This window comes from Felis catus, chromosome A2 (genome assembly GCF_018350175.1).
Source record: "Felis catus isolate Fca126 chromosome A2, F.catus_Fca126_mat1.0, whole genome shotgun sequence".
NCBI classification, from domain to species: domain Eukaryota; kingdom Metazoa; phylum Chordata; class Mammalia; order Carnivora; family Felidae; genus Felis; species Felis catus.
This window is the reverse complement of record NC_058369.1, coordinates 77310053-77323195: the sequence shown is the minus strand read 5'-3', so window position 1 is coordinate 77323195 and position 13143 is coordinate 77310053. Positions and strand designations below refer to the sequence as shown.

The 13143-nt window shown below is 44.8% G+C and overlaps 1 protein-coding gene and 1 long non-coding RNA gene across 5 annotated transcripts in view; one reads left to right on the top strand and one right to left on the bottom strand.

The window, feature by feature from the left end:
* Positions 1–13143, top strand: part of SLC26A4 (solute carrier family 26 member 4) — a 66650-nt gene that overhangs the window by 43511 nt on the left and 9996 nt on the right. For all 4 annotated transcript variants that reach the window (XM_045052255.1, XM_003982649.6, XM_019825339.3 and 1 more), the window contains 8 exons: positions 303–416; positions 4235–4312; positions 4454–4549; positions 5921–6027; positions 8763–8832; positions 10583–10675; positions 11565–11660; positions 12272–12502. In XM_045052255.1, coding sequence (XP_044908190.1) covers positions 303–416; positions 4235–4312; positions 4454–4549; positions 5921–6027; positions 8763–8832; positions 10583–10675; positions 11565–11660; positions 12272–12502 — 885 coding nt within the window. The remainder of the gene's footprint in view (positions 1–302; positions 417–4234; positions 4313–4453; positions 4550–5920; positions 6028–8762; positions 8833–10582; positions 10676–11564; positions 11661–12271; positions 12503–13143) is intronic.
* On the bottom strand, positions 2105–2592 carry LOC109497410. Its single transcript, XR_002153595.2, has 2 exons — positions 2367–2592; positions 2105–2270 (listed from the first exon to the last, which is right to left on the bottom strand). It is a non-coding gene; the product is annotated as an uncharacterized LOC109497410 (long non-coding RNA).

The following is a 13143-nucleotide window of genomic DNA, read 5'->3' as shown; positions in this document are numbered from 1 at the left end:
TCTGCGAGAGCTACAGATATACCACTCGCCGGGAAGGGAAGTCAGCATTTTAACCAGTGACTATTCCTTAGCAACCTTAAAAATGATTGAGAGCCGTGAGGCCTCTCTTAGACTCTGTGGAGCCCCAAGTCCTGAATGCCTTTCAAGACCTCCAAGCACCTTTAACGGTAAAGATTAAATTGGGGCTACCAGACAGGGTGGTCTGGGGAGTTTGCTTTCTTATTATTCTTCCTTACACGGTTGGCGAGGGTCTTGCAAAGATCGTATGTGCTCGCATCACTGCCACCCGGTCTCTGCCTTAGGAATTCATCGCCTTTGGGATCAGCAACATCTTCTCAGGATTCTTCTCTTGTTTTGTGGCCACCACCGCCTTGTCCCGCACCGCCGTCCAGGAGAGCACAGGGGGAAAGACACAGGTATGGAACAGCAACGTGGTGGCTTGTGTCTCCTGCAAGGGATGAGCCGGGGAAGTGGCTCTCAGGAAGGCTGGCAGGAGAAGTCAGCAAGGGGATTACCTTGGATACATAGGTTTGTGCCTCCTTGATCCGGCTCCCCGCCCAAATCTTCTTCACATTTATGGTTCCCTAAAGCACAAATTCTCAAATTAATCTCTTTGTGTCACTGCTCAGCTGGCAGAGAGCTATACTTACCTGCTTGTCCAGGGACAAAAACAACTGACAAGGAATCAGTAATGAAAAATACTGATTTTTATCTATTTGTTATCTGGGGATAAAGAAGGCCTAGTGAAAGCACGTCATGGCTTAGGAGGTATTATATTTTCAGGAAAATCAAAAGCGTCTGTCTACATTTCCTTTACAAGGATCAGGAACTTCCTCCAGAGGCCTTTGGGCCCACAGAACAAGTTTGTTGGCCAAGAGTATTGTTGTCGTAACATTTCGGCATTTCTTCTGGAGTACAACTTGTGTTCCTGAAGTTCGGAACGTGGGTTTAAGTTGTCGCCTTCACAAAGTGACCCCAAATCCCTGAATAACCCTGCCTTCCACAGGCCAGAAAGCTCAGGAGCCGTTCTCAAAGGCTCTCTTTTCTAGCAGGAAATGGGGTCAGAGAGGCCCAAATAGGTGGATGGGGGCATGGGACAGGCTCAGGGGTGGTGTTTCTGCCATGCTTGGAGGGCTTTCCCCTCCCCACACACAGCTATTATTTAAGAGTAAAAAGTGTAATGAGGCTATAAAGGAGAACAACAAATCCAAAGGCAGTACCCTTAACACACAGGGTCTTCAGACAGGGTTTTATAAAAGAGATGGGCTGAGAAAACTAGTGACTCCCTGCGGTGGCCCAGGGGGAGCTTTGTCCCCCCCAGGCACACATGATGCTCCCTTTCCATTTATAATGGATCTCTGCGCCGGATTTGGAAGAATGAGCCTCTACCAGTTTCTTGGCTCCAGAGGAACAAAATTTAATTTTAATTTTCAGAATTTTGCTTTTTTTTTTTAAATGTTTATTTATATTTGAGAGAGTGTAAGTGGGGGAGGGCAAAGAGAGGATCTGAAGTGGGCTCTGTGCTGACAGTAGTGAGCTAGAGGTGGGGCTCGAACTCATGAGCTGTGAGGTCAACCTGAGTCGAAGTCGGACGCTCAACCGACTTAGCCACCCGGGTGCCCCTAAAATTTTGCTTTTAATAATTGAATTTCCTTTTTCGGGGGCTTGGGGATGCGAACACTTCTCGCTCTGAGGGAGCAGGTAAGACAGCGCAGCCCTTGCCAAGAGGCAGAGCCGTGCTCGGAGGTCCCCGGGGAAGAGGCCGGAGGGGACTCCAGAGCTGCCCCCGTGTTCAGGCGGCTGTCAGCACGCGGGTCCCTGCGGCTTTCACCTGAGCCGGGGCATTGACAGACTCCCGTGGCAGCATGCGGGTGCGGGCAGGTCCCCAAGTGGTGAGGTCCGCTCTCCTGCTGTTGCCCTCCAGTCTCCGAGGAGGCACGGGCCAGCCGCCCCAGGAAGAATGCCCGTGTAAAGTGATGCCTTGGCAGAGGTCTGGGGGTAATGGTGTTCTGGTAAGCTGATACCTGCCGTCACACACTGGCAGGTATTATATTTAGGAATGAAGGATGCCAGGATTTCAGTAGTGAAGAACGAAGCAAGCACAGACGTGACTTGCTCTTTAATTACTGAAATGTATACTAAGTTCAGGGTTAAAAGTCTAATAGCCTGGACTACAATCCAGGGACTCACAAACACACACACTGGCAGCTCTTCCCTCGTTGTGTGGCTTCTCATGTTTTCTCTGATGTTGGGACCTCAGTTTTCAGCATCTATAAAATGGGAGGATTAATCATATCCCCCTCATAGGGATGTTGTGAGGATTTAAAAACAAACACACACCACGTTTGTAAGGTGCTGGCACATACCTGTAAACGCTGTGTTCCCGTCATTAACTCCTCACGATAGGAAAAGCATCGTGGTACCTGTGATGCATATACTGTGCCCTGACGCAAAAGAAACACCCCGGCGAATACTTCCTGAATGAAGGAATGGAATAATGAGGGTTAGTGACCGTTAACTGTCTGCAGCACATCCTCAGATTGTAGAAGAGCTGAACATTGCAACCTGTTGTTTCTTTCACCCCCATCGGACTCCTGCTGACTCACTAAAAAGTAATTCTGATTGCAAACTTCCCTCGGCTCCGATTACCTTCTCACTTGTAACAGAATAATTAATTTTCTAGCGACTGAATGTGCACATAGATATAAAATGTACAGCACCTCCCGCAAACCAGCCTGATAGAGTGAGTGCATGTAATGGACCCCTCGCAGATTTTAATATAGCGACCAAAATTCGTCCCGGTCCCCATAATTGGCGGCTTAGTGTTGCATATATTTGGTGAGTGGGTGGCCATTCCCCTCGACATGGGCTGTCATTTCTGTCCCCAGATCTCCCTTTCCTTTAGCAATTCACAGAGCCCTACATCCACGGCAAGGTGCAAGTGGCTCATGATAGACAACAATGTTGGCTCAGCGATTGTATGGAAGAAAGGAAGGAAGGGAGGGAAGAAGGGAGGACATCAGCTGCTCCGCTTAGAGAGGTGAGGGAAAACCACCAAGGCACGGGCATCCTGGAGCCGTGGTGCTAACGGGCAGCAAAGAGCCTAACAGAGGGCTCTGAATGTACAAAGCATCCAGATGTGCACAGCCCATCATTTGCATGATGTTGCCTCAGGCTGAGGTAACCGCGGTGGGAACCTGAATGATCAGTCTGCCAGGTGGAAAGACGGTGGCTATGAAATTTCCTGTGGTTTTCAGATCTCCTACGTATGTTGGCTTTATCTGTCTCTTTCAGCTCACACCTCCAGTACCAGGCGGCCCCCTGCGCCCGGTACAATCTTCCCTGTTGCTTCTTCTCTCGTGGCTTTGCTTCTGGTGCCCTGTCTCCTTTTCTCCTTTGTTTCAGAGCTTCTGGTCTTCACCTCGGCCAGGTGCCAGCTGTCTCAGCAGAGAGTTCATTGGTCAGCTAACCAAACCAGAGAATAGCCCCACCCCCTCAGCCTCTCTCCTAACTATTTATGGATCTTAGGAGAGCTTTGTTTTGCCAGCGAAGGTAACGTTTCTGAAGGTCCTTTAACCCCTGCTGTTGTCCCGTCATCACTTGGGCTGCTGGGGGGCAAAACTCTTGAGCCTGCGCCCAGGGATTGTTGGAGGAGGCAGGGGGTATGGTCCCACTTCTCATTATGCTCCTGTAGCATTTTGAATTTGCAGAAGGGCCGGTACACTTATTTTCTCTGAGACTTCTGTGCAAATCGGTGCCGTCCGTACGATGTGTTATCAGAATAACTGCTATTATGACTACTGCTTCAGTAATGCGGAGGAATTAGACGTGTGCCTTGGGAATTTATTGCCCAAGAACATTCACGATCTGTTGTTGCAGCAGGGGAGAGGTCCATGTTTCCCGCTATGGCAAATAATTACAAGTGTGGCCTCCCCACCTGACACCAAGGCTATAGGTCTGTAATACATCCAGGCCCAGCCGGCTTTCCCTTAGCAAGCTCAGGCTTCACGTTTTCTTTAATTTCCCTGCCATAGCTACCATATATGCATTTCCCGTTTTTCCTTCAGTTGTGTAGAGTTGTAAGAAATAATTCTCATTTGTCTCAACAGTACCGAGCAGAAGGGGGGAGGCAGGGAGGTGCACCCACGGCCAGGCTCTCCTGCACACATCCAGCAAGCTGGAAGACACGAGGGAGAGGGATGGACCCCGTTCATGGGAGGTGTGTGTCTTTCAGATTGCCGGCATCATCTCGGCTGGGATTGTGATGGTCGCCATTGTTGCCCTGGGGAAGCTGCTGGAACCCTTGCAGAAGGTACAACCCTGCTTCCCAACAGCCCGGTTGCATAATTTCTCTTCACTGCTCTGTCACCAGAGAAATAACAGGAGATTTACAAATCCTCACATGGAAGACCATTCCCCTGAATAACACAGCCTTCCCTGTCCCTCTTGACAGTCGGTCTTGGCAGCTGTTGTAATCGCCAACCTGAAAGGGATGTTTATGCAGGTGTGTGACATTCCTCGTCTGTGGAGACAGAATAAGATCGATGCCGTAAGTCACTGGCTGCCCATTTTTGTCTGAAATGTTTGTTTCTTATGTGCTTCCTGCCGCATCACTATGTCCCCTTCTCTCCTCAATTTCACCTGCGCTGTGGGACTCCCAGAGCGGAAATTAGAATCGGATGGATAAGCCAAAGCCTGCCAGGTGAATCAAGCTTTGGGAAGGTCCTGTATCCCTGGGAAGATGTATTTCCATCTAGGAAGAATCCCACATAAACACATTAAACACCAGACCAAATAAACACATTACAAAAAATAATAAAAAGAAATGAGCTTTCTAAAAAAAAATAATAAAAATGAAAAAAAATAAATAAATAAACCCCTCTGTAATATAGAAGGACAAACGAAACTCAAACAAAGCAAAACCAAAATACAAAACCCTTACTGAGTTTAACTCTGACCAAAGTAACCTTCAGAACTGTTCTGAAGAACCATAAAAGCCAGAAGCTAACTGGGTGCCTGGGTGGCTCAGTCGGTTGAAACTCCAACTCTTTTTTTTAATGTTTATTTATTTTTTAGAGAGAGAGAGAGCACAAGTGGGGTTGGGGCAGAGAGAGAGAAAAAGAGAGAGGGAGAGGGAGACACAGAATCTGACAGGCTCCAGGCTCTGAGCTGTTAGCACAGAGCCTGACATAGAACTTGAACTCCCAGACCGTGAGATCATGACCTGAGCCGAAGATGGATGCTTAACCAACTGAGCCACCCAGGCACTCTGAGCCTCCAACTCTTGGTTTCGGCTCAGGTCATGATCTCAACGGTTTGTGGGATACAGCCCCACGCTGGGCTCTGCCTTGACAGCACTGAGCCTGCTTGGGGTTCTCTCCCTCTCTCTCTGCCCCTACCCTGTTTGTGCTCTCTCTCTCTCTCTCAAAATAAATAAATAAACATTTTCTAAAAATTAAAAAAATAAAATCTTTAAGAAATGTGGGAACATAAAATAATGCTATGCAGTCATATTTGCTTGTACTTGCAAAAGCTACTGGTGAAAAGTGTGCACATGTACATGCACAGAGACACATATGGAAATGTGAACACAAGTGAGGGTGTTGGACGGGTGAAGAGGGGAGAGAGTCGGAAGCAAGGTTTTCTACTGTACGCCTTTTTAATATTACTTCCATTTTGAACCACGTTAATATATTCCCTATTCAAAACTTAAATTAAAAACAAAACATTGAAATGGGACAATTGGTCTTTGTTGGAAACATCAGTTTCTACTTCCATTGAAACATGAAATGAAGTAAGAATATTTTTAAAAAGCGGAATTTGTTCATGGACAATTGATCTTCTTGTTTTTACAGGTAGTGTCTCACCTGATGGCCCCTGACAGATTAACGAGGTTCTTTCCATTTCTGTTTTGTCCTAGGTTATCTGGGTGTTTACGTGCATAGCGTCCATCATTCTGGGGCTGGACCTCGGTTTACTAGCTGGGCTCATGTTTGGATTACTGACTGTGGTCCTGAGAGTTCAATTGTGAGTAATGTAAGACCCAGATTTCCCAAAAAGAAGACAACATGCCCTGAGATTTCTTTTTTTTTTTTTTTAAGTTTATTTATTTGAGAAAGAGTACAAGCGGGGGAGGGCCAGAGAGAGAGGGAGAGAGAGGCTCCCAGGCTCCGATCCGACGGCTCAAAGTCACGAACCGTGAGATCATGACCTGAGCAGAAACCAAGAGTCGGATGCTTAACCGACTGAGCCACCCTGGCTCCCTACACCCTGAGATTTCTTATACCATTTTAATAAAATATAGGGAAACCACTCCCTTTCATAATAGTTACTATGTATTGAGGGCTTCTATGAATTAAGCCTATAGTGCTTGGCACACATTATCATATTTAATCTTTGAATAGGTTTTTTAATTCTCATTCTACAGAAAAGAAAATCAAAGCTCCAAAAGGTTAAGAACCTTCCCCAAGATCACACAGCTAGTAAGTTGCAGAGTCAGGGCTTGAACCCAGATGTATCTCACCCCCAAATCTGTGCATTTAGTCACATGCTCTACTGCTGCCCTCTCCTTCCGGTCACAGTAAGAATAAAAGATGCGTGACTCAGTAAGGACTGACGTGGCTCTGTGGTTCCTTCTGCAAATGAGATGCAGTCTGTGGGGCACATACTGGCTTGGGACAAGATGGCCACTAAGTGTATTACAGCTCATTTTCTCCTGAAGCTAATAACTCAGAACAGGAGATTTTAAAAGCATTGACTGTAGCCCGAATTCATTCAGATCTGCCAAAGAAAACGTACCCAAGAAACCACACGATTATATGAAATAGACGTAATTAGGTCATATACAGAGTGAAAAGAGCAAAGACATGGCTTGATGTCATGGAAAACAATCTGTGAGAGAGCCGGAAGGTGTATGGTTTTTTGTTGGTTTTGTTTTGACTCTTTTTTTTTTTAATGTTTATTATTTTTTTTTTAAACTTTTTTTTTTTTCAACGTTTATTTATTTTTGGGACAGAGAGAGACAGAGCATGAGCAGGGGAGGGGCAGAGAGAGGGAGACACAGGATCGGAAACAGGCTCCAGGCTCTGAGCCATCAGCCCAGAGCCTGATGCGGGGCTCGAACTCACGGACCGCGAGATCGTGACCTGGCTGAAGTCGGACGTTTAACCGACTGCACCACCCAGGCGCCCCTAATGTTTATTTTTGAGAGAGAGAGAGAGAGAGAGAGAGAGAGAGAGAGAGAGAGAGAAAACGCACAAGTTGGGAGGGGCAAAGAGAGAAAGAGGGAGACAGAGAATCCAAAGCAGGCTCCAGGCTCTGAACTGTCAGCATAGGGTCCGATGTGGGGCTCAAACTCTCGAGCCATGAGATCATGACCTGAGCCGAAGTTGGACACTTCACCGACTGAGCCACCCAGGCACCCTTTGTTTTGACTCTTAAGAGGCTTTTGGTATGTGCTCTCCTGTGTTTATGAAATTGTCTGAACAGAGAGGCAAACAGAGCCTGGTTTCCTCCTCAAAACTTCTGTGATCTTTCCAGAGTTCTGGCCTCTTCTCTGCCTGTGCTTGGGCCATGAAGGTTAAAAGAATCTGGAAAAACATCAGCTGAGACACCGTCAGCTTAGCATAAGCCCACCCTTGTTGTTCCACTGGCCAATTCTCCTTCTCTTACTTCTTCCCTACCCTGGCACATTGGAGTCTTCCCCAAAGCTTATGTTCACTGCCTCAGCACTCTTAACTGGTTCCCCAAGGGCCAGGAGAGTTCACGAGCTCCCAAAGTACCCAATTTGCTGCTGGAAAGTAACTCAGAACCTGTCCTTGGAAGATGTTTCTTCTCATGGTCTGTATGCCACAGTGTGTGCTTTGCCTTGTGTGGGTGTGGTTGGGAGAGAAAGGTTTGTAGAGAGAGGCTCTATAGCTTATGAACACTCTGTGAAAATTTGGCACAGCCCAGTAAGCTGAGGAGAAAGCAGTGGTACTTTTTGGCCACTGATTTGGTAACTAGGCTTTTCGCCAACCAAAAATTGTATCCTCCGCAATATTTCATTTCCAGTAATTATATGGCTGATCCAGAGGGCACACAAACAGACACTCTTTCTTTGGGAGTTATGTTTAGCACCTGTCCCTAGTCACACCTGAAGAGTCACGGAAGTTTTTGATGGTACCAGGAACAGGAAGTGAACAGTCTGGTTGATGGGAAGGATGTACTGCTGGCTCTCCCAGGCTCCCATTTCTAGAAATTGAGACTAATCTGATCACCGCAGACTCGCCATATTTCATCAGACAGTTGTTCTAACTCCCGAGTAAGTTCCAGGCACTGTGCCAGGCACTGAGGACCCCTGGGTTAAAGATAACCTAACCTAACCTTACCTCCGGGGCCTTTTTGGCCTTATCTGAACCTCAGCTTCCTCAACCATAAAAATGAGGACAGTACTGCTGACCTTCCAGAACTTTGGCGGCTCCTAGGCAAAACTTAACATGTGTGAAAGCTCTTTGCTTGGCCTCTAAAGTGTTGTACACAGGGGAGTGGGATGTTCATGACTTCTCTCAGCCCTCAGGAAAATCCTCCTTCTCCAAGGGCCCACACAAACACCAGCTGTTCATTTCAGAATTAGCTGCAGGAAGATGTGATCTGTAACAAGGACACACGATGCAATAAAGAGCCGAGAATGATGGGCTCTTTCGTATCTGTGATGTCTTGTCATTTTTTATTCCAAAGTGTGCCTGTTCCACAAAATCCTGACCTAATTTTTCTTCTTTTAGTCCCTCATGGAACAGCCTTGGAAGCATTCCTAGCACAGACATTTACAAAAGTACCAAGAATTACAAAAATGTAAGTGCCTTTGTGAGACAGTTGCTGCCCTTGGGTTGCTAGCCTGGATTTTCAGGGGGTAGCGTATTTCTCTTTCAGTGTGTTAGGTACAAGGTAGCTAAAGGGGGAGGCTTCTTCCAGGAAAGTTTAGAAGTTCACTGGGGGTGTCATGAAAACTTTGACCTAATGTGCTCTCCGATATCCATGGTTTGTATGAATTGTGTCCATGCTAGTTTGAATGTTTGTTTGTTTGTTAATGTTTATTTATTTTTGAGAGAGAGCATGGGAAGGGGCGGGGGATGGGGACAGGGGGACAGAGGATCTGAAGCCAGCTTTGTGCTGACAGCAGAAAGCCCAATGTGGGACTCAAACTCACGAACCCATGAGATCATGGCCTGAGCTGAAGTTGGACGCTTAACTGACTGAGCCACCCAGGCACCCCTGAATGTCCTTTTAATGTAAAACCATTGTAAAAGGAATTTTAAAAAATAAGCAGTTTGATTATTTCCAGAAGTTGCATCAAAATTCTATTTCTCTGCTATGTAATCCTTACCCCCCATGAAATTATCTGAAATCCCTGTAAGATTATCTTCATTTAATGCTAACACAAGGCTTTTAAGCTCTCTGATTAGACATTTTGCTCCAATCTTGGAATTGGAAGAAATGACATATAATATTGGAAGTGAAAACATAAAGAAAAGACACATCCTACTTACAGGCTTGTGTTCCTTGAAGTAGCTTAGCGGTCACCAGGGGAAACGGCGATGAAAAAGCAGAGAAAGAAAATCAAGAAAAAAACCAATTTAGCGTAAAAAAATGTTGGACACAGAATCTGGAATTCCATTAGCTGCTACTTAATTTATTTCCACATCTTTCTCGGCACTGCCGAGAGCTAAACAATGATGGTAGAGAATCTTTTGGCTCAGGGAATCATGGGCTGAGTTTGGGGGTTTGCAGGTCCAGGCTCCACTTTGGGGAGACTCTGTCCACATCACTCAGCCTCCCAACACCTGTTTTCTCACCTCAGGGGCTCGGACTGAAATCGCTATGATTCCTAAAGACTAGGAAAGTCTAGGATTTCGCAAGCTCTACTTTTGGTCTTGCCACCATGTGTCAGGGTGAGAACAAGCAACCGACATTGTTGGCCTCCATTCTTGCACATCCCCTCAGTTTACTACCTTTTTTCTTGTTCCTTCTTTTTTTCTAAGTTTATATATTTATTTTGAGAGAGAGAGCGAGAGGGGGAGGGGCAAAAAGAGAGGGAAAGAAAGAGAGAGAGTCCCAAGCAGGCTCCCTGGCACAGAGCCTGATGCAGAGCTCGAACTCACAAACAATGAGATCATGACCTAAGCCGAAATCAAGAGTTGGATGCTTAACCCACTGAGACACCTTGGTGCCCCAACACTCCTTTTTTTTTTTTTTTTTAAAGAATTTTAAGCCAAAGAACAAATTGGGGTTCCGTGGTATGAACCTGAGGCAAATCACGTCCTCATTCTCAGCCTCAGTTTCTCCATCTGGAAATCAGAGTTGAATAATTGCTTACGAAGGCCCTTCCTAACTTGATCTTCTATGGGACTGTAAAGTTCCAGTAGTTTGAATAACCCATTGCCTCCTAAGTGGAGACAGCCCCTGTACAGGGAGAAGTGAGTGCTGTCGTCCAGCCCCTCTGAGTAATTGTAACTTGGCTCCTAGCCGAAAAGCCAGAAATTTAATTAAATATTTGAAGGCTGAAATTATTTAACTTCACACATTTTTTTCTTCTTAATGCCAGATTGAAGAACCTGAAGGAGTGAAGATTCTTAGATTTTCCAGTCCTATTTTTTACGGCAACGTTGATGGTTTTAAAAAATGTATCAAGTCCACAGTGAGTATTTTATCCCTAGAAATTTGGTTTCTAACCTCCTTTGAGACTTCATTCATTCTACGGGTATTTATTGCCTCACACTGGACAAGACCCTACACCCTATTCCGTTTGTATGGGGCTTTAAGAATTATAACATCCAAGTAACTTACAATCTGTTTGGCAATAGGAAAGAAGCCAGAAATACCATACGTTAAAATCCAGGTAGCAATAACTATGGAAGACCAAAACAGTAGTTTAGACAGTAAATGTGAAGAGTTCAGAGAAGGGAGAAATCCATGTGGGTTGGGCTAATCACATTAGGAAGATTATGTCAGGTGTTTGGAAACTATGTGAGCTGAGAGTCAGAGGTAAGTACGTGTATTTGGGCAGGGAGGGTGTTTGCCCAGTTGGAGTAAAGGGTAGAAAGTATAAGTGGAATATGTAAGCCGGAAATTCTGGCCTAGAATGGCATGCCAAGCTTTGAAGCTGAGGTTTGCCCCTACATCAGTGTTTTTCTTAAGTGAGTTCCAGAGCAAACTGGTTCAAGGGAATGGTCATAGATTTTGCAATAGCAAAAGGGCTCTGTGATGTCAAGGAAATTTGTTAACACAGACTTAAAGCTAAAGAGGTTATTCTGTGTGGTTTTTTTTTTTTTTTTTTTTTGCTTTGTTTGTTTGTTTGTTTGTATTTTACTCTTTTAGAGCCTTTAATATGAGACTGTCTTCCCTGAGTCTCTGGCTAGGTGGGGTAGGGGTGATACTGGAGACCTCCACCAGACCTCAGAATTTCTTTTTTGGCAGGATGTCTCCAGGAATAATACCACTTGGGAAATCGCTTTTCCAGATAACAATTACCATTAATGAGCATTAGGAACCAGATGTTTTAAGTAACTTGACATTTCTTTCCAAAGGTTGGATTTGATGCCATTAGAGTGTATAATAAGAGACTGAAAGCACTGAGGACAATACAGAAACTCATCAAAAAAGGACAATTAAGGGCAACAAAGGTGAGGCGACATCTTTCTTTTTCTTGTTAAATCCCTTTCCTTCTCATGTGAAAATGAAAGCAGTTAGACAGTTGAAAATTAGATTTATTCGCTGTGGTACCCAGATGTGTTCAGGCAGTTGACAATGTATGTTGGACGACAGTTATTCTTGTAGGCAAGAGGGAATGGGAGAGAATTAAAAAATCAGCAGAACTCTCTGGAAACACAGAGTGTGATACTTTTTCCCATCAAGAAATAAACCTTATTTTTACTGAAGGGAACAAAATAAATGCTAATTCAATGCCAGAAAAATGCTCACAACAGAAGGCAGCTAAGTTCATAAACTTTTAGATCTATTACCTTTTATTCAGACTCTCCTGCCTATGTATCTCTTGGCCAAGTTCCACAATCTTCCAGAAATCAAGAGTTTCCTGGCTCCTCTGCTCTTCCATTTTTCTTCTTAGGGAACATCACAGTTTGGACTGAGGTAAATCTCATTCCTTAAGAGTTCATCCCTTTGATGTTTTGCTCGCCAAGGAAAAGTGTATAGGACTTTTAAGTAATTTGAGATGCATTATTGCAAGGTGTCCCTGGTCATTGGCAACTAAGTTGGCAGTGTTTTCTTTGTTTAGAATGGCATTATAAGGGATGCTGGTTCATCAAATGATGCTTTTGAGCCTGATGAAGATGTTGAAGACCCAGAAGACCTTGATATCCCAACCAAGGAAATAGAGATTCAAGTGGATTGGAACTCTGAGCTTCCGGTCAAAGTGAATGTTCCCAAAGTGCCAATCCACAGCCTCGTGCTTGATTGTGGAGCTGTGTCTTTCTTGGATGTTGTTGGAGTGAGATCATTGCGAATGGTAAGGTTTTGGTGCTTTGAATGACAGATTTGGAGCTTTGGCCATAGTACCATGATACGGGGTACCTGGTCTTGCAAAAGGGTGATTGTCGGATCTGTAATTTTTCTAGAGGAATGCTTTTGCAACAGAGTGTAGTATTTTAAAGCATAGACTGAGAGGCCAGACATGTGGTTGAATCCCGGCTCTCCCACTTACTCACAGCGTGTCCATGGACAAGTTGCTTAATCTGTCTGTACCTCAATTTCTTAATCTGCAATATGGGGTACCTACTTCATGGGGTTGTTATAAAGATTAAATAGGTTTATATATATGGACATATTATATATGTAGCTAATAAAAAAGCTAATATATAATATATATATATATACTATGTATATATAAAGAAAGAATGTTTAGAAGTATCTCAGCAAATATTAATATTTATTAGGTTTTATTTTTTTGAGTATAGAAAATGGAATATTTAAAAGAAGAAAAAATGGGGGCTCCTGGGTCATGGGACCAACTTCAGCTCAGGTCATGATCTCACAGTTCATGAGTTTGAGCCCCGCATCAGCCTCTGTGCTGACAGAGCCTAGAGCCTGCCTCTGATTCCATGTCTCCCTCTCTCTCTGCCCTTCCCCTGCTCACACTCTGTCTGTCTG